The following is a 20,146-nucleotide window of genomic DNA, read 5'->3' on the forward strand; positions in this document are numbered from 1 at the left end:
CTCCAAGTGGCTTTTCCCAATTAAGCCCTGGGTTTTCCCTGGCTCCTTGTCCCATCTCCGTCATCTGTGTACTTGGATCTCTGACTTTTGGGTATTTGATATTCTTCCCAACCTCAACCTCACAATACTTACATACATATTTATAAATTGCACTGTATAAATTTACATTAATGTCTGTTTCCCCCTCTAGACTGTAAGTTTATTTTGGGCGGGGAACATATCTACCAATTCTGTCGTATTATGGTATCCCAAATGGTTAGTATAGTGCTCTGCACATACTAAACACTAAATAGATACTGTTGATGAATCGTTCATTCATTCAGTCATATTAATTGAGCACTTAGTGTGTGCAGAGCACTATATTAAGCACTTAGGAAGTACAGGATAGCAATAAAGAGATATAATCCCTGCCCACAATGGGCTCACAGTCTAGAGGGGGGAGACAAACATCATTTCAAGAAAAAAGGCATACTTATAAATAAATGTAATTATATATATCTAAATGTTGTGGAATGGGGAGAAGGGGGATGAGCAAAGAGAGTGAGTCCTGGTGATGCAGAAGGGAGTAGGAGCTGAGGAAAAGTGGGGTTTAGTCTGGAAAAGCCTCCTAGAGGAGGTGCACCTTCAGTACAGCTTTGAATGGGGGGAGAGTGATTATCTGGAGGATTTGAGGAGGGAGAGCGTCCCAGACCAGAAGTAGGGCATATACTGGAAGTCCGTGGCAAGATAGAGGAGATCTAGGCACAGTGAGAAGGTTGAGGCACAGTGAGAAGGTTAGCAGCGAGGGAGTGGAGTGTGTAGCGTGGGATGTAGAAGAAGGGAAGAGAGATAAGGTAGGAGGGGGCAAAGTGATAAAGAGCTTCAAAGCCATTAGTGAGGTGTTTTTGATTTTTGTGGTGGTGGATAGGCAACCACTGGAGATTTTTGAGGAGAGGGGCTGACATGCCCTGAACGTTTCTGTAGAAAGATAATCCGGGCAGCAGAGTGAAATATGGACTGAAGTGGAGAGAGGCAGGAGGGTGGGAGGTCAGAAAGGATGCTGATTCAGTAATCCAGTTGTGATGAGTGATTGTACTAATGTGTTAGGATAGAGAGGAAAAGGAGGATCTTGGCGATGTAGTGAAAGTGAGACCGGTAGGATTTGGTGATAGATTGGCAGAGTGGGTTGTTGGAGAGAGCGGAGTCAAGGATGACACCAAGGTTACATATGGGCTTGTGAAGTGGGAAGAGAGGTTGTGCCGTCTACAGTGATGGGAAAATTTGGGAGAGGACAGGGTTTGGGAGGGAAGATAAGGAGCTCTGATTTGGACATATGGAGTTTAAGGTGTCAGAAGCTCATCCAAACAGAGATGTCCTGAAGGCAAGAGGAGCTGTGAGCCTGGAGGGGATGATGATGATGTTGGTATTTGTTAAGCACTTACTATGTGCAGAGCACTGTTCTAAGCACTGGGATAGATACCGGGTAATCAGGTCATTAGAGAAGCAGCGTGGCTCAGTGGAAAGAGCGTGGGCTTTGGAGTCAGGGCTCATGAGTTCGAATCCCAGCTCTGCCACTTGTCGGCTCACAGTTAATCCCCATTTTACAGATGAGGTACCTGAGGCACAGAGAAGTTAAGTGACTTGCCCACAGTTACAAAGCTGACAAGTGGCAGAGCGGAGAGTCGAACTCATGACCTCTGACTCCGAAGCTCAGGCTCTTTTCCACTGAGCCACACAGCTTCACTAAGGGGAGGAAAGAGAACAGGGGAAGAGATATAAATCTAGGTGTTATCTGCATAGATATGATAGTTGAAGCCATGGAAGCAATAGAGTTCTGCAAAGGAGTGACTGTAGATGGAGAATTGAAGGGTACCAAAAAGTGAACCTTGAGGGATCCCTAGAGTTAGGGTAAGAGAGGGGGAGGAAGAGCTTGCAAAGGACACTGAGAGTGAATGTCCAGAGAGAAGAAGAGAATGAGGAGAGGGCAGAGTCAGTGAAGCCAAGGTTGGATAATGAAGAGAAGGGGTTGGACCACTGTGTCACAGGCAGCTAAGAGGTTGTGGAGGATTAGGGTGGAGTAGGAGCCATTGGATTTGGCAAGAAGGAGATAACTGATGTTTTGAGAGGGCGGCTTCAGTGGAGTGAAGGTGACAAAAGCCATATTGGAGGGGATCTAGGAGAAAGCTGGAGGGGAATTTGAGGCAGGGAGTATAGGTGACTCGCTCAAGGAATTTGGATAGAAAAGTTTGGAGGGAGACGGGGCGATAACTGGAGAAGGTTGTGGGGTCAAGGGTTGTTTTTTTTAGGGTTGGGGAGACATGGGCATGTTTGAAGACAGTGGGGAAGAAGCCTTTGGAGAGTGAGCGGTTGAAGATGGTGATGAAGGAGGGAAAGGGCAAGAGTATTTATAAGGTGCAAAGGAATGGGATTCAATGCATAGGTGGAAGGCGTGGCATTTAAGAGCGAGTATCAGGAGATAGTCCTGGGAAGAATGGGAAAGTTGAAGAGGGGGCTAATAGGAAGGGGGATTGAAGAGGGGAAGGGATTTTGGGAAGTTCATACCTGATGATGTTAATTAATTTTCTTAATGAGGTAAATTATTTGATCATTGGGGGCGGAGTCGGGGCAGGCACAGGGGCCTGAGGAGGGAGTTAAATGTCTGTAACAACTGATGAGGGTGATGGGCATGGGTGTCAATACGGAAAGAGAAATACTTTTGCTGTGCAGAGGAGAGGGCAGAATTAAGGTCAGAAAGGACAAACTTGAGGTGGACAATGTCAGCCTGATGTTTAGATTTTGGCCAGGAGCAGTCAGCGGCTCAGGTATAAGAGTGAAGGAGGCAGACAGTGCAGCTGATCCAGAACTGTGTGTAAGTGCTACGAGAGTGACAAAGAAATGGGGGAGCAAGCAGGTTGAGTTTAGAGAGGGTGGTGTTAAGAGCATGTATTTGATCATCAAGAATGAGTTGACTGGGAATGGAGGATAGGTGGGATGTGATGCGTTGAGAGGGAAGGATGGGGTCAAGAGAATGGTGGTGTCTAGTGGGGGGATGTACAGATTTATGGAGAGCAGTTTGGGAGAGGAGGCAAATGAGAAGGTAGTGGCTGGAGAGAGGGATTTCAGAGTTCGTGAGGGTAGAGATCATGTAATGGTTAGATATGATGAGATCAAGTGTGTCCAGGTTGGTGGGAGGGGTCGGTGGAGTGGGGCAGGAGGTCGACAGAGTTGAGAAGAGATAAAATATGGGCAGTAGAGGGGTCACTGGGTACATCTGTGTGGATGTTGAAGTCTCCAAGGATCAAAGTGAATATGGAAAAAGAAGGAATGTGAGAAAGGGGTAGTTGGAAGTGGGATCAAGAGAGCGGTAGATGATGACTAGAAGACTGGAGGGATAGAAGGGATGGATCATATGGGCTTCTAAATAAGGGAAGGGGGGAGGAAGAATGGTGCAAAAAGAAAGGAAAAGAGGGTTGAACATATTCTATTTATTTTATTAATGATGTGTATTTATAATTCCATTTATTTTTATTGATGCTGTTGATTCCTGTCTCCTTGTTTTGTTCTGTTATGTATCTCCCCCCTTCTAGACTGTGAGACGGTTGTTGAGCAGATACATCAACAGATGTCTCTGTTGCCAAATTGTACTTTCCAAGCACTTACTACAGTGCTCTGCACACAGAAAGCACTCAATAAATATGATTGAATAAGTGAATGAAAGTAGCATTGGGACACGAGAAAGAAGCCAACTCCTCTTCTTTTCTCTGCCTCCCACCCCTGAAATATGGGAATCTTTCTATCACTGTAGACAACACCACCATCCTCCCTGTCTCACAAGGCTATAAACTCATTATCCTCAACTCATCCCTCTCTTTCAGTCCACATATTCAATGTCACCAATTCGGTAAGTTTGATCTCCACAACTTCGCTAAAATTCACACTTTCCTGTCCATCTAAATTAATCAAGCACTTATCCTATCCAGTTTTGATTACTGCATCAGCCTTCCTGCTGACATCCCTGCCTGCTGTCTCTCCCCACTTCAGTCAGGTTATTTGTCTGCAAAACTATTCACTCCTCCTTTCCCAATCCTCAAGAACTTCCAATGGTTGACCATAGATCTTCACAACAAATAAAACTTCATTACTGCTGTCTTTAAAGCACTCGGTTACCTTGCCCCCTTCTTCCATCCCTATCTAATTTACTCCTGCACATTTCACCTCCTGTAATGCCAATATACTCCCTGTACCTCTATCTTCTCTACTTTTATGCCGAACCCTCATTTACATCCTGCTTCTAGCCTGGAATTCCGCCCCCCTTCATATCAGACAGATAATCTCTCCCTCCAAGTTTTATTAATAGTAAACTGCCTCCAGGAAGCCTTCCCTGATGGTGCCCTTATTCCTTCTTCTCCCACTTAGCTTGTACTTGGATTTGAACCTGTTATTTATCCTTCCTCAACCCCATGGCACTTATGTACCTAACTGCAATCGTTTACTCATATTAATATCTGTCTTCCCCTCTAGACTGCAAGCTTCTTGGTGGGCAGGGACCATGCTTACCAACTTGGTTATATTGTAATAATAATAATAATGGTATTTGTTAAGCACTTACCATATGCCAGACAGTGTACTAAGCGTTTGGGATGGATACAAGCCAATCAAGTTGGACTCAGTCTGTTGTCCCACTTGGAGTTTGCAGTCTCAATCTCCATTTTACAGATGAGGTAACTGATGAACAGAGAAGTTAAGTGGCTTGCCCAAGGTCTCACAGCAGGCACATGGCAGAGCCGGGATTAGAATCCATGACTCTCTTACTCCCAGGCCCCTGCTGTATCCACTATGGCATGCTACTTCTCATACTCTCCATATCACCAAGCTCAATACTCAGCACATAGTATGTGCTCAATTAATCTGATTGATTGATTGAGCCTAACTCTACTTCTTTGCCCTTTTGCCCTAACTATATTTCTTCTCACTGCTGTCTGCCTAGTTCTGACTTTGTACCCAAAGCTAAGCACAGCCCCTGGGCCCTAGTCAGGCAAGTGCAATTTGCATATTTACCAGTAAATATGCATATTGAGAAGCAGCGTGGTTCAGTAAGAAGCAGCGTGGCTCAATGGAAAGTGCACGGGCTTGGGAGTCAGAGGTCATGAGTTTGAATTCTGGCTCTGCCACTTGTCAGCTGTGTGACTGTGGGCAAGTCACTTAACTTCTCTGTGCTTCAGTTACCTCATCTGTAAAATGGGGATTAAGTGTGAGCCTCACGTGGGACAACTGATTCCCCTGTATCTACCCCTGCGCTTAGAACAGTGCTTGGCACATAGCGCTTAACAAATACCAACATTATTATTATTATTATATATGCATATATATACATATATATTTCAGTATGGATTTGATAATTCAGGTTTGTAAATATTTTTACATTTATATTCAGCAGAAGAGGGGAAACATGTCTCTTGCTTGAGCTTTATTTTTCTAAGCATTTATCAAACGGCACTAGTAGGTAATCAATAAATTCTAAAACCACTCTGGAGGATACTGTTGCGCTGCTATGAATGATCATGGAAACGTGTCCCCATTTAGACTGACTTTGTTATTGGTCAGGGATTGTCTCTATATGTTGCCAAATTGTACACTCCAAGCGGTTAGTACAGTGCTTTGCACATAGTAAGCGCTCAATAAATACTATTGAATGAATGAATGAGTTCCAATCTGACACAGAAGCGCTGAAATCAGTATGCCCCAGTGGTCTCACCAATATTCATCCCTTAGGCTGCTTGAGAAGCAGCGTGGCTCAGTGGAAAGAGCACGGGCTTTGGAGTTGGAAGTCATGGGTTTGAATCCCAGCTCTGCCACTTGTCAGCTGTGTGACTGTGGGCAAGTCACTTCACTTCTCTGTGCCTCAGTTCCCTCATCTGTTAAATGGGGATTAAGAGTGTGAGCCCCACGTGGGACAACCTGATTCCCCTGTGTCTACCCCAGCGCTTAGAACAGTGCTCTGCACGTAGAAAGCGCTTAACAAATACCAACATCATTATTATTATTATTAAGGCACTCTAAGGTAGTCAGTTTTGGGGGGCTGAAGCCACCAGGGGCATCCACAATGATGGGGCTGACTTTTCGATATACACTACCCACTAGGAGTATCTGGACTCCATCTGTCTGGAAATAAGGAAGAGAGATGCCCACTAAGAGGTAGGAATAAGTAGGAAGGCAACTCTGAGAAAGGAACTAATAAGCCCAGAGTCAGCAGAGATCCTTCATGAAGGGAAGAAATCATTTGTTAGTCAGCATATATACATACTGAACACATACAGTGTGCTGAACACTGTACTAAGCACTTGGGAGAAAACAACAGAACAGTTGGTAAACAAGATCTCTGCCCACAAGGATCCTGGAGAAAGCAATGTGGCCTAGTGGAAAGAGTAAAATCTCATTCACCCCACACATCCAATCGGTCACCAACACCTGCCGGACTCACCTTCACAGTCAAGATCCGCCCCTTCCTCTCCATTCAGACTGCTACCTTATTGTTTCAAGCTCTCATAATATCCCAGCTGGATTATTGTGTCAGCTTCCTCTCTGATTTCCCTTGCTCCTATTTCCCACTCCAATCTGTTCTTCATTCCTCTGCCTGGATCATCGTCCTACAGAAACGCTCTGGGCATGTCACTCCCCTCCTCAAAAACCTCCAGTGGTTGTCTGTCACCTGTTGCATGAAATAAAAACTCACTCCTGGCTTCAAAGTTCTCCATCACCTAGCCTCTTCCTACCTCACCTCCCTTCTCTCTTTCTGCTGCCCACCCCGTACGCTCTGTTTCTCTGCCGCTCACCTCCTCACAGTCCCTCATTTGCGCCTGTCCCTCTGTTGACCCCCAGGCCCACGTCCTACCACTGTCTTGGAAAACTCTCCTTCCTCACATCCACCAAACTAACTCTCTTCCCCTTTTCAAAGCCCTACTGAAAGCTCACCTCCAGGAGGCCTTCCCAGTAGCCCTCCCTTTCCTTCTGCTCCTCCTCCCTTCCCCATTCCCCCTTCTGCCCTCTGCTCTTCCACCTCCCCACAGCATTGTGCATTTTTGCATATTATTTATTACTTTTTTAAATTAATGATGTGTATATATCTATGATTCTGTTTATCGTGATGATATTGACGCCAGACTAATTGTTTTGTTATGTTTTGACTGTGAGCCCGTTATTAGGCAGGGATTGTCTCTATCTGTTGCCGAATTGTACATTCCAAGAGCTTACTACAGTGCTCTGCGCATAGTAAGCTCTCAGTAAGCTCTGTCTGCTATGTGACCTTGCACAAATCACTTACCTTCTCTGTGCCTTAGTTTCCTCATTAAAACTGTTAGCCCGACTTGGGATAAGGGCTCTGTCCAACGTGATTATCCTGTATCTACCTCTATGCTTAGTACAGTACCTGGCACATAGTAACCTCATAACAAATATTAAAAACACTTAAAATCGGGGGTGAAGCGGTGGTGGAAAATTGGAGGAATTTCAGCTGGTACAGTAGGAAATAAAGTATCTGAGGAACTCAGTAGTCTGGAGCAGTAAAGAGGCCTAAACCAACCTGGTGGGGAAGAGGCAGTTCATTCAGTCGTAGTTACTGAGATGTACTGCTTGTAGGGCACTGTATTAAGCAATTGGGAAAGTACAATATAGCAATAAAGAGAGACAATCCCTGCCCACAGCAAGCTCTAAGTCTAAAAGGGGAGAGAGACCGACATAAATACAAGTAAACAGACATCAGTAAAAGTAAATAAAATTACAGATGTTCTATTAAGTCCATAGGGAAGTGTTCCCCGAGTTACAGCCATTCATAATTCAGCTGCATTTCTGAGGAACATACAATAGCTATATTTTGAGGTTTTTCTTTTGCGCAGATAAGTTTTCTTTGTTTTCACCCTTACCATGTATAAAGCACACGGAGAACATTAAAAATTTTTGCCATTTTTTCAGGAATCCCGTCTTGACAGTGATGAGATCAGGGCATTCTGTAGTGATTCTATTATGATTAGTATAGCTCTGTATAATAGAATGTGTAAAAGTTTTTGGTTTCATGGAAGTCTGCAGTGGTCACTTTGGTATACCAACAACTATAGTAATAATAATTATGGTATTTGTTGAGTACTTACTAAATGTCAGACATTGTACAAAGCGCTTGGGTGGATACAAGTTAATTGCCCTGTCCCACATGGGACTCACAGTCTCAGTCCCCATTTTACAAATGAGTTATTTGAGATATAGAGAAGTGAAGTGGCTTGCCCAAGGTCACACAGCAGACAAGTGGCAGAGCTGGCCTTAGAACCCATGAGCCAGGATTAGAACCCTTGACCTTCTGGCACCCAGGCCCGTGCTCTATCCACCAAGGTATGCTCCTCTTAACTATTGTGAGTGTTTCGTATCATGTTTTGCAAATGCTATCACAGGTTTGTGAAAGCCTCATACTTTCTTGAGTACCAAGGTACTTCATGATACCACAGCTGTTGCAGTAGATATTTCTTAGAGACACAATCTTTTTAGTATTTCTCTTTTTTAATATTATTTCTCCATTAACTTTTTAGTTTTATTTCTGTATCCGTTATTGGTGAATTTTTGGTATTTGCTTATCTTATCCGTTAAATTGTAAACCCTTTGAGAACAGTACACTTTAGGAGGATAGAAGAATGCTACCGTCAGTAATATTTATTGAGCTCTTAACTCTACGTAAAGTACCATACTAAGCAGTGTGTAAAGCACTGTAATAAGCATTTGAGTGAGTACCTCAACAGAGTTGGTAGATATGTTTCTGGACCACAACGAGCCTCAGACTGGGAGGAGAGACATACATGAAATATTGTTATTGTTATTATCATTATTATTATTACTACAATTAAGTACTTACTAGTTGTCAAGCACTGTTCTAAGCACGGGTAAATAAAAGTTAATCACAGCAGACACACTCTCTTCCCATGTGGGTCTCACCGTCTCAGTATTGTTTATTATTATAAATAAGAAATTTATATTATATTTCTTACAGATATGAACATAAGTGCTGTAGGGCTGACAGTAGAGTGAATATCAAATGCAAGTCACAGATCCAGGTGTATAGGCAACAGAGGGGAAAGGAGTCAGGGAAAAGAAGGATTGGTTGGGGAAAGCCTATTGAAGTGACTTTAATAAGGCTTTGAAGGTGGGGAGAGTGGTGATGTGGCTTATATGTGGCTATTTATTTTGTTAATGAATTGTACATCGCCTTGATTCTATTTATTTGCCATTGTTTTTACGAGTTGTTCTTCCCCTTGACGCTGTTTAGTGCCATTGTTCTTGTCTGTCCGTCTCCCCCGATTAGACTGTAAGCCCGTCAAACGGCAGGGACTGTCTCTATCTGTTGCCGACTTGTTCATCCCAAGCGCTTAGTACAGTGCTCTGCACATAGTAAGCGCTCAATAAATACTATTGAATGAATGAATGAATGAATTATATGGACACAGAGGGAGTACCAGGCCAGAAGGAAGACTATTGGGAAAATAGACAAGATTGAGGCATAATGAGCAAGGTGACACTTAGCCAAGTGATGTGTGTTGGCTAGGCTATGGTAGAGGTCAGTGAGGAAAGGTAGGAGCTGGAAGCTTATTTAGTGCTTTTAAAGTGTCATTTTGTGGAGGAGATAATACCTTGCAGGAGATATCTGGGACAGTACTCTGCAAGTGGTAGGTGGTAAATACTGTAGATGTTTTGCTAATCATACTACTAACTCAGAACCGTGGATCACCTCCACAATCTGCCTCCTTTCCTCTTTCTCTCTCTAGCCACTCATTTTTAATCTCTTTTGCAGACTCCTCCTCTGCTCCCATGCCCAAATTCTGGGGTTTCCTCAAGGTTCAGTTCTGGGTCCCCATATATCCTCCATGTACATCCATGACCCTTGGAAAACTCATTCGCGTTCATGGCATCAGTTACCACTTCTGCGCAGATGATACACAAATCTACAACTCCAGTCCTGATCTCTCTCTCTGATCTCTCTGCAGTGTCACATTTCCTCCTGCTTTGAAGACATCTCTACTAGGATATCCTCCCCTTTCCTCACACTTAACATGTCCGAAACGGAACTCCATATCTTCCCACCCAAAACTGTCCTCCCTGTAACTTTCCCATCATTGTAGACTACACCATCATCCTTCCTGTCTCACAAGCCTGTAACTCTGTCATTAAACGTGATTCCTCTCTTTCATGAAACCATCATATTCAACCTATCACTAAATCCTGCTGATAACACCTTCAGAACACTGCTAAAATTCATCCTTTCCTCTCCAGTCAAACTGCTACCCTGTTAATACAATCACTTATCCTATCCCACATGGGAAAAGCAGCGTGGCTCAGTGGAAAGAGCACGGGTTTTGGAGTCAGGGCTCATGAGTTCAAATCCCAGCTCTGCCACTTGTCGGCTGTGTGACTGTGGGCAAGTCACTTAACTTCTCTGTGCCTCAGTTCCCTCATCTGTAAAATGGGGATTAAGACTGTGAGCCCCACGTGGGACAACCTGATTCCCCTATGTCTACCCCAGAGCTTAGAACAGTGCTCGGCACATAGTAAGCACTTAACAAATACCAACATTATTATTATTATTATTACTGCATCAGCCTTCATGTTGACCTCCCAGTCTCCTGTCTCTCCTCACTCCAGACCATGTTTTACTCTGCTGCTCAGATCATTTTTCTACAGAAACGTTCAGGACATGTCACCCCGCTTCTCAAAAAACTCCTGTTGTTACTCGTCCACCTCCACATCAAACAAAAACCTCTCATTGGCTTTAAAGCACGCAATTACCTTGCCCTCTCCACTTTACTGCCCTACTACAACCCTGAGACTACACTGCTTTAATACCTACCTTCTATTTAGTGTCAATGTGTAATGTCTCATCTATCTTGGCACTGATCCCTTCCCCACATTATATCTCTGGCCTGGATTGCCCTCTCTCCTCAAATCCAACAGACAATTACTGTCTTCCCCTTCAAAGCCTTATTGAAGGCACATTTACTCCAAGAGGCCTTCCCTGAAAAAGCTCTCATTTTGACTTCTCCCACTACCTTCTGCATCACCCAGACTTGCTATCTTCATTCATTCATTCAATAATATTTATTGAGCGCTTACTATGTGCAGAGCAGTGTACTAAGTGCTTGGAATGTACAAATCGGTAACAGAGACAGTCCCTGCCCTTTGACGGGCTTACATTCATCCCTCGGTCCCTGCTCCACAACACATAAGTATATATATGTAATTTATACACAGTAAGTGCTTAATATATACATTTGAAAGAATGAATGAAATGAATGAATTGAACTCAGCCTTATGTCTTTGCTTAATCATATCCAGTGTCTTGACAACTGCTTGGCATAATTGAGACATGCCCTTTTATTTTTTATTTTAGGGATTTTGTTTTGCATTTCCTGTTCATACCATGCTGTTGTGGCACTGTTGCAGAGCTCCTTACAGAATCCTAAAGCAGTGGTGGTATTACTTTCATTCATTCAATAGTATTTATTGAGCGCTTACTATGTTCAGAGCACTGTACTAAGCACTTGGAATGTACAATTCAGCAACAGAGACCGTCCCTGCCCAATTGACGGGCTCACAGTCATATTATGAAAATGGGATGCACACAGCAAGAAATATAAGGGGAAAGTAACTCTTGTCACCTGACAAATTATGGTGGTCACTAGGAAGTGCAGCAGAATCAAGCAATCAGTGTTATTTATCGAGCGCTTACTATGTGCGGAGCGCTGTACTAAGCACTAAGGAGAGAACAATACACCGAGATGGCAGGCGTGTACTCTGCTTAAAACAAATTTACAGTCTAGAGGGGGGAGAGACATTGATAAAAAGATTTAATTTATAATATATCCTCTAAAGGTATGTACATAACTGCTGTGGTGTTGAGGGTGGTGTGTTAAGAAAATGATAAAGAAAAAGGGTTATATTTGTCATCCATATATTCACCTTATCCATGATGAGTTAGTATTTCTTTACATAATGAAAACGCTGGAAAAACTAAAATTAATCCCCACCTTAAAATAAATGGAATTAACTAAAGACTTACTTAAATAGTAGATATGGGCAAAGCACTGTATTATGTCCTGAGATGGATGCAAGATAATCAGATTAGACAGTCCGTTTCTTACATGGGCCTCATGGTCCACGAAGGCGGTATCTTAAAGGATAAGGAGGCAGAGAAAAGTTTAACCGACTTGCCCAAGGACCCCAGCAGGCTAAGCAGCAGAGCCAAAACTAGATCCTGGGTGTCCTGACTGTCAATTCTGCATTCTTTCCACTGAGCCACGGTATCTTTCTTGAAGTCTTCATTTTTCGCAAGTTTAATGTGTAGATAGGAACCACAAAATTGTAAGTCTGTAGAGCTAAAGTATATTATCCAGCCCAGCATTCTCCTCACAGCTATGGACCTTCATCCCACATTGGAGCCACAGCTGGCTCTTTGAGCAGTGTAATAAAATTACAGAACTTTATTTATCCCTTTGCCCTTCCCATCTCCTAGCCCCAAAGCACTAATGTACATAATTGCAATTGCAATTTTATGTATTCGTATTGATGTTTGTCTCTCCTACTCTAGCCTGAGCTTATTGTGGGCAGGAAGTATCTCCGTTTATTATTGTATTGTACTTTCCCAAGCACTTAGTACAGTGCTCGGCACAGAGGAAGCGCTCAGTAAATACAAATGAATGAATGAACGAACGAACGAAAGAACCAACCTCTAATTCATGTGTTACATATGGCTTTTTGTGAAACCAAATGAGTCATAAACCAGTTGCTTCAGCAGTGTGATAGCAATGTAACCCCAACCTCTACAGGAAAAACTTTGCCAGGAGCTGCACAAATAAAATTTATGCTTTGTTCCAGTGAGTCAGAAAAGGACTGAAGGGAGCCAGAGTATCCAGTATATAATTTGGTGTACAGCATTTTACTCTGAGTTGCTTCTCTTCAGATAAAGGATGTATCTAGAGTGTTTTTCTTTATTTGGTAGGTGGAATTAATTAGTATCATATATTTAGTGCTTACTGTGAGTGGAATATTGTACTTAACTCTTGGGCTAGTAGAACAGATTAGTAGATGCCCTCCAGGAGTTTACAGGGTCTTCTATGCAGAGAGTATTTAAAGTGTTTTGCATTATCCAGTAGTAGTAATGATCCTCATCCTCAATACCGTTTAGCAGGGAAGAAAAAATAAATTATAGAGAGGAAAAAAGATTGAATAGTAGTTTGGTACAGTGGAAAGAGAAGAGACCTGGGACTCAGAATCTGGGTTTTAATCCCAACTCTGTCCTTTGTCTGCTTTGTGACCTTAGTCAAGTCTCTTACCTTCCCTCTGCCTCAGTTACTTAATCCAGCCTTCTCTCTGACCTCCCTTCCTCCTCTCTCACCCCGCTCCAATCTATTTGAGGGAAGAAGAAAGAGGAGGAAGAATACAATGACTAAGGGAGAACATGTGCAGGGTAGGTGAGATTGATGAACAGAGAGTAAACTGACATTGAAGGAGTGTAGTATACAGGTTGGGTTGGTTGTAGTAAGAGATCAGCAGCATGGCCTAGTGATAAAGTATGGATCTGGAAGTCAGAAGGACCTGGATTCTAATCCCTATTCTTCACCCTTTCTGCTGTCTGAATTTGAGGAAGTCATTTCATTCTCTTTACCTCAGTTACCTCATTTGTAAAATGGGGGTGAAGACTATGATTCCCATGAGGGACAGCAACTGTGTCCATCCTGATTACTTGTCTACTCTAGGGCTTAGAACAGTGCCTGGTACATAGTAAGTGCTTAACCAATGCTGCTGTTATTATTATTATTAGTTTAGTAACTATGATTGAATTGAATGCCTTAAGGAATTTTTGTTAAATATAGAGGTGGATGTGCACCCTTGAAAGTTTTTGAGTAGAGAATGTATGGACTGTACTTTCTATAGAGTGAAATATGGGGAGGGGAGAGAAGGAAGCAGGGAGGACAAGGAGGTGCTTGATGTAGTATTCAAGGCTGAAAATGAGGGCATGCATATTTAGCATGGTAGCAGTTTGGATGAAGAGGAAAGGGTGGATTCTAGAGATGCTGTGAAGGTAACCTGATAGGATTTCATGACTGTTTGAGTGTGTGAGCTGGATGAGAGAGATGTCAAGGATAATGTCAAGCTTATGTTTAAGAAGACATTAAGAACTTACGACTTTAAGACAGAATGCAAGGCTGCAGAGGAGACAGGTCATCCCATCCCTGTCCTTTCATCCCACTGGCCCAAATCCCCATCTGCCTGCTTTTCACCCAGCATTAACTTCATTCCTCTCCTCCCCGAGTTTTGTACTTCCCATGTTCTCTGAGAACCTCAGCCAGTGCAGCCTGTAATGATGATGATGATGGCATTTGTTAAGCACTTACGATGTGTAAAGCACTGTTCTAAGCGCTGGGGAGGATACAAGGTGTTCAGGTTGTCCCATAAGGGGCTCATAGTCTTAATCCCCATTTTACAGCTGGGGTAACTGAGGCCCAGAAAAGTTAAGTGACTTGCCTAAGGTCACACAGCTGACAAGTGGCTGAGCTAGCATTTGAACCCATGACCTCTGTCTCCCAAGCCCGTGCTCTATCCACTGTGCCACACTGCTTCTCTGTGGAGCTCGGGGTAATCCGTAAAGGCTCAATTCACACTTCAGCTACTATCTCTACTCATATATCTGTCAAATCTAATGTCCTGAACCGCGTCTTCTGTCCATTATTGCTATTGATCTTGTCTGCCGTCTCCCCCGATTAGACTGTAAGCCCGTCAAAGGGCAGGGACTGTCTCTATCTGTTACCAATTTGTACATTCCAAGTGCTTAGTACAGTGCTCTGCACATAGTAAGCGCTCAATAAATACTATTGAATGAATGAATGAATCTCTACTCATATATCTGTCAAATCTAATGTCCTGAACCGCGTCTTCTGTCCATTATTGCTATTGATCTTGTCTGCCGTCTCCCCCGATTAGACTGTAAGCCCGTCAAAGGGCAGGGACTGTCTCTATCTGTTACCAATTTGTACATTCCAAGTGCTTAGTACAGTGCTCTGTACATAGTAAGCGCTCAATAAATACTATTGAATGAATGAATGAATCTCTACTCATATATCTGTCAAATCTAATGTCCTGAACTGCGTCTTCTGTCCATTATTGCTATTGATCTTGTCTGCTGTCTCCCCCGATTAGACTGTAAGCCCGGCAGGGACTGTCAAACGGCAGGGACTGTCTCTATCTGTTGCCGACTTGTTCATTCCAAGCGCTTAGTACAGTGCTCTGCACATAGTAAGCGCTCAATAAATACTATTGAATGAATGAATAAGATGTGGATTAAGACTATGAACCCCTCATGGAACATAGACTATGTCCCACCTGATAGATTTTTATCTACCCCAGCACTTAGTTCAGTGTATGACATGTAATCAACTTAACACTGCCATTTTAATAAAGATATAAAGATATTTGTATTCCCCTGAGAGTGGTGTAAATAACAAAAACAAAAACACTATCACTATTATCTTCGAAGGTCTCCATCACCTTGCCCCCTTCTATCTCACCTCCCTTCTCTCCTACAGCCCAGCCCTCACACCCCTCTCCTCTGCCACTAACCACCTCCTATGCTTCATTCTCGCCTGTCCCGCCATCGACCCCTGGCCCATGTCCTACCTCTGGCCTAGCATGCCCTCCCTCCTCAAATTTGCCAAACAATAACACTTCCCTCCTTCTAAGCACTGTTGAAGCCTCACCTCCTCCAAGAGACTTTCCCAGACTAAATCCCCCTTTTCCTCAGCTCCCCCTCCTTTCTCCATCGCCTAGACTTTCTCTCTTTGCTCTACTCCACCGCCCCACCACATTTGTATACATAAATATATATCTAAAATTATATTTATATTAATGCCTGTTTACTTGTTTTGATGTGTATATGTGTACATCTATAATTCTATTTATTTATATTATTGCTATTGATGCCTCTTGTTTTGATGTCTCTCTCCCCCCCTCTGACTGTAAGCCCATTGTGGGCTGGAATTTTCTCCCTGTATTGCTGAATTGTACTTTCCAAGCACTTAGAACAGTGTTCTGCTAATAAGAGCACAGTAAATATAAGTGAATGAATGAATGAAAGGGAATATGAAAAGTTATGTATTAGTCTGTTGACTTTGAAATGTCACCCTGAATGCTGTGAAAGAAGAGATGAAGAATGAATTGTAGGGGAGAGGTCAGGACTGGAATGAAAGATTCAGAAATCACCCATATTGAAGTGGTAGCTGAACCCAAAAGAGCGGATACTGAAGGAAAATAGAACCAAAGCAAAACTCTGAGAGAAAGAGCAGTCTGAGAATGAGAAGGATTAATGAAACTGAGAGATAGAAGGAGATCCAGGTTAGTGTCAGTTACCAGCAAAAGTATAGTGTGGTAATATTTCAAGGAGGGGAGGAAGTAGTCTACAATGTCAGATGTAGCCAGGGTGTCAAGGAGGATTTAACCAGTGGTATTTTTTGAGCTCTAAGTATGTGCAGAATACAATACTAAGCACTTGGGAGAGAGTACAATACAACATAATTAGCAGACAAGTACTCTGCCCATAGAGCAGAGCCTGTTGGTTTTGGGTAAGAATGTCGGTGATGAGCAGAAGGGTTGAAAACCTAATGAGGAGAAGAGAGTTCAAGAAGAGAGTTAATGAAAAGGAAATGAAGGCAGTTGGTGTATACTGTGAGTTCCAGCAATTTGAATAGAAGTGGAAGTAGGAAGATGGGAAAATTGCTGGGTGTTGGTCATGAGGTTAAGGTTTTTTGTTTTTTTGTGGGGTTTTTTTGGAAAAGACTTGAGCCATGCTTTAATATCAAGGAAAGGAGATACCAGAGGTTGAAAAAGAATGGAAAGAGGAAAGAAAAGTGAGGGCAAGTGTTTTTACATAGTCCAAGACGCTTTAGGAAGTAATCAGGAGATTTTTTCATGAGACTCTCCAGAGAGTGATGAGGAAAAAGAAATGGGGCCATCGAGGGAGAAAATAATGTGTATACTTCCCAAATATTATCCTCTCATTTAAACCAAAATTGTAAAGCTTGAATATTGCTCCTCAATTTTTAGGAAATCTAAAAATTTGGGAAGCAGTAGCCCTAATCTCTCATCCATTACTTTTTTTATTCTTTTAATTTTGCCAACATATTTGAATTGCTGGGTGCAGATTTAGTCTTAGTAGTAATAGCATTTAATATTTACTGAGCCCTGGGAAAGATTGGGTTAAGCAGTTATTTTATAACTTACTGTTTATGTTTTTAAAGACAGGGGAAATGGAAGGTGAAACTGTTGAGGCCATTGTGGAAGACTCTGAAACTGTCATTAAAGGAAAAGAGAGAAAAACTTACCAAAGACGTCGGGAAGGGGGCCAGGAGGAGGATGCTTGCCATTTGCCACAGAACCGACCAGATGGAAATGATGGGGTACAAGATGTCAATAGTAGTGTGCAGATGGTAGTGATGGAACAGCTGGACCCTACTCTTCTTCAGATGAAGACCGAAGTGATGGAGGGAACAGTACCCCCAGAGGCAGAGGCTTCTGTAGATGACACACAGATAATTACACTCCAGGTTGTTAATATGGAGGAACAACCTTTAAATCTTGGGGAGCTTCAGCTTGTCCAGGTACCTGTTCCAGTGACTGTACCTGTTGCTGCCTCAGCAGTAGAAGAACTTCAAAGGACTTATGAAAACGAGGTGTCAAAAGAAGGTATTCAGGAAGGAGAGCCTCTGATATGTCACACATTACCTTTGCCTGAAGGGTTCCAGGTGGTGAAAGTAGGTGCTAATGGTGAGGTGGAGACTCTAGAGCAAGGGGAACTTCAGTCCCAGGAAGATACCAGTTGGCAGAAAGATCCAGACTATCAGCCTCCAACAAAAAAATCAAAAAAGTCTAAAAAGAGCAAACTTCGTTACACAGAGGAGGGGAAAGATGTTGATGTTTCTGTATATGACTTTGAAGAAGAGCAGCAAGAGGGTTTACTGTCAGAAGTTAATGCAGAAAAAGTGGTTGGCAATATGAAGCCCCCTAAACCAACAAAAATTAAAAAGAAAGGTAAATATGAATATCTTTTTCTTTTCTTGCCTCATAATCCTGGGTGAACACGAAGAAACACAAATACAACAGGTTTTTTTCCTTGAATCTTTGATGTGGGCTCAAACTTGGAAAAACATTAATTTTACAACTTTCAGTGTTTGGAAAAGGTTAAGCTTTCATAATTTACTGCTTTGTGATTTAATTTGGGAAGTTTGATTAGATATGATTGCTAAGGTGATTTTAATTGGAATTCAAAATTTTGCTAAAGTCATATTCTCCACTTTTGTGTTAGGGGTGAAGAAGACATTCCAGTGTGAGCTATGTAGTTATACATGTCCTCGCCGCTCTAATTTGGATCGTCATATGAAAAGTCACACTGATGAAAGACCACACAAATGTCATCTCTGTGGCAGAGCTTTCCGGACAGTCACTCTACTAAGGAACCACCTTAATACTCACACAGGTTTTGTATAGAAAAAGATGTCAAATGGGAATCTCACTGTGCTTTAAAATTCCGTATTTACTGTGATTCATAAAACAGGTTTTCACACTCCGCATCCCGAAGAAATTATTTCTAAGATAGTTATACACTGTAACCTTTTGTATAAACTTCTTCGATGCATAAATTAAATGTCTTTGTTCTTCACCAGGGCTGCCTAAAGCTTCAGATATTTTGTGTTCCGTCAGCGCTTAGAACAGTGCTTTGCATATAGTAAGAGTTTAACAAATGCCATTATTATTATTATTTTAGGTACTCGCCCTCACAAATGCCCAGATTGTGACATGGCTTTTGTTACTAGTGGAGAGTTGGTTCGACATCGACGTTATAAACATACCCATGAAAAACCATTCAAGTGCTCTATGTGTGACTATGCCAGTGTGGAAGTGAGTACACCAAGTCTTCTAGTTCATCTTGTATTTCAATATAGTAAAATATGAACTTCTAGATTCGCTCTGGGAGAAATTACAAATTACATGTTATTTAACAATATGTAAAATGTTTACAGTCTGTTCATTTTCTACTCTGTTACACAACTTTGAACCACGGTACCATAATTTGAGAGTAAAAGGATGCTTTGAAGATGTTTTTGGCCTATCAAAACTAAGGATCATTCAAGGGAATTTTATATTTGTGTTTCAGGTCAGCAAATTGAAACGACACATTCGCTCTCATACTGGAGAACGTCCATTCCAGTGCAGCTTGTGCAGTTATGCCAGCAGAGATACTTATAAGCTGAAAAGACACATGAGAACTCATTCTGGTATTTGTTACTTTCTTATGATAATTATAAATTATTTAGGAATCGGATTTTTCTAAGGCTTTACAGGTCCTCTAGATATCTGATGTAAAGATCTAAGTAAATAGAAATCTAAGTAATAATGTAAAGCAACAAAATATAAAATTGCAAATATGTATTCTCAGTCAAATATGTCTTAATATACCAGGTGGAATTTATGTTGAGGAATATTTTCCTTTTATTCTCCAACCCATCCACTGAAAATAAAAAGTAAATTTTAAAAGTGGATTAAGCACCCAAATAATTGCTTATGTTGAAAGAGGTAAGTCCCTCATTGTAGGTTTTACAGGCTTCAGTCTTTAGATTATAAAGGATGCACAGGATGTTATGCCTTAAATTCCAGTAGTGATAATTCCAGCACTTATAGAATGCCCCAGAACTTAGTGCCATGCCCAGCAAATACCATGAAAAATATAATGTAATACAAATCATTGGGACCATATTCTTTAGCGGTCTTTGCCTTTCCCTTCATAAGAGGCAGAACCTCGCAGCCTGAGCTGATAGAGCAGTCAGGTGGGGCTCACTTTGATCCTTCACAGACTTTTTTCTGGGAAAACAGGCATTTTAAGGTGCAACTATATGCAGATATGTCCTTGACAGCCTTCACCCCAATCTGGTCCTTCGGTCCTGCGTAATATAAGGGGCAGCTGTAGTTCCAGTGCTACTAAAAGTGCAAGAAAGAAAAAAAGAAGCCTACAGAAATTGTCCTGTGTGGACTGGCTGGAGTTGGGAATGCTGTTGGTATCCTGGAAGACTGCCAATAAAACCTGACTGCAGTT

General features: G+C 42.2%; 1 protein-coding gene across 5 annotated transcripts in view; it reads left to right on the plus strand.

Annotated features, from left to right (window-relative positions):
- The window catches only part of LOC114808721 (transcriptional repressor CTCF), a 95,646-nt gene that overhangs the window by 4,198 nt on the left and 71,302 nt on the right, over positions 1 to 20,146 (plus strand). For all 5 annotated transcript variants that reach the window (XM_029056535.1, XM_029056543.1, XM_029056536.1 and 2 more), the window contains 4 exons: positions 17,298 to 18,087; positions 18,362 to 18,532; positions 18,821 to 18,954; positions 19,211 to 19,331. In XM_029056535.1, the coding sequence (XP_028912368.1) occupies positions 17,307 to 18,087; positions 18,362 to 18,532; positions 18,821 to 18,954; positions 19,211 to 19,331 (1,207 nt within the window). In that variant the 5' untranslated portion in view covers positions 17,298 to 17,306. The remainder of the gene's footprint in view (positions 1 to 17,297; positions 18,088 to 18,361; positions 18,533 to 18,820; positions 18,955 to 19,210; positions 19,332 to 20,146) is intronic.

This window comes from Ornithorhynchus anatinus (genome assembly GCF_004115215.2).
Source record: "Ornithorhynchus anatinus isolate Pmale09 chromosome Y5 unlocalized genomic scaffold, mOrnAna1.pri.v4 Super_Scaffold_Y5, whole genome shotgun sequence".
Taxonomy (NCBI): Eukaryota; Metazoa; Chordata; class Mammalia; order Monotremata; family Ornithorhynchidae; genus Ornithorhynchus; species Ornithorhynchus anatinus.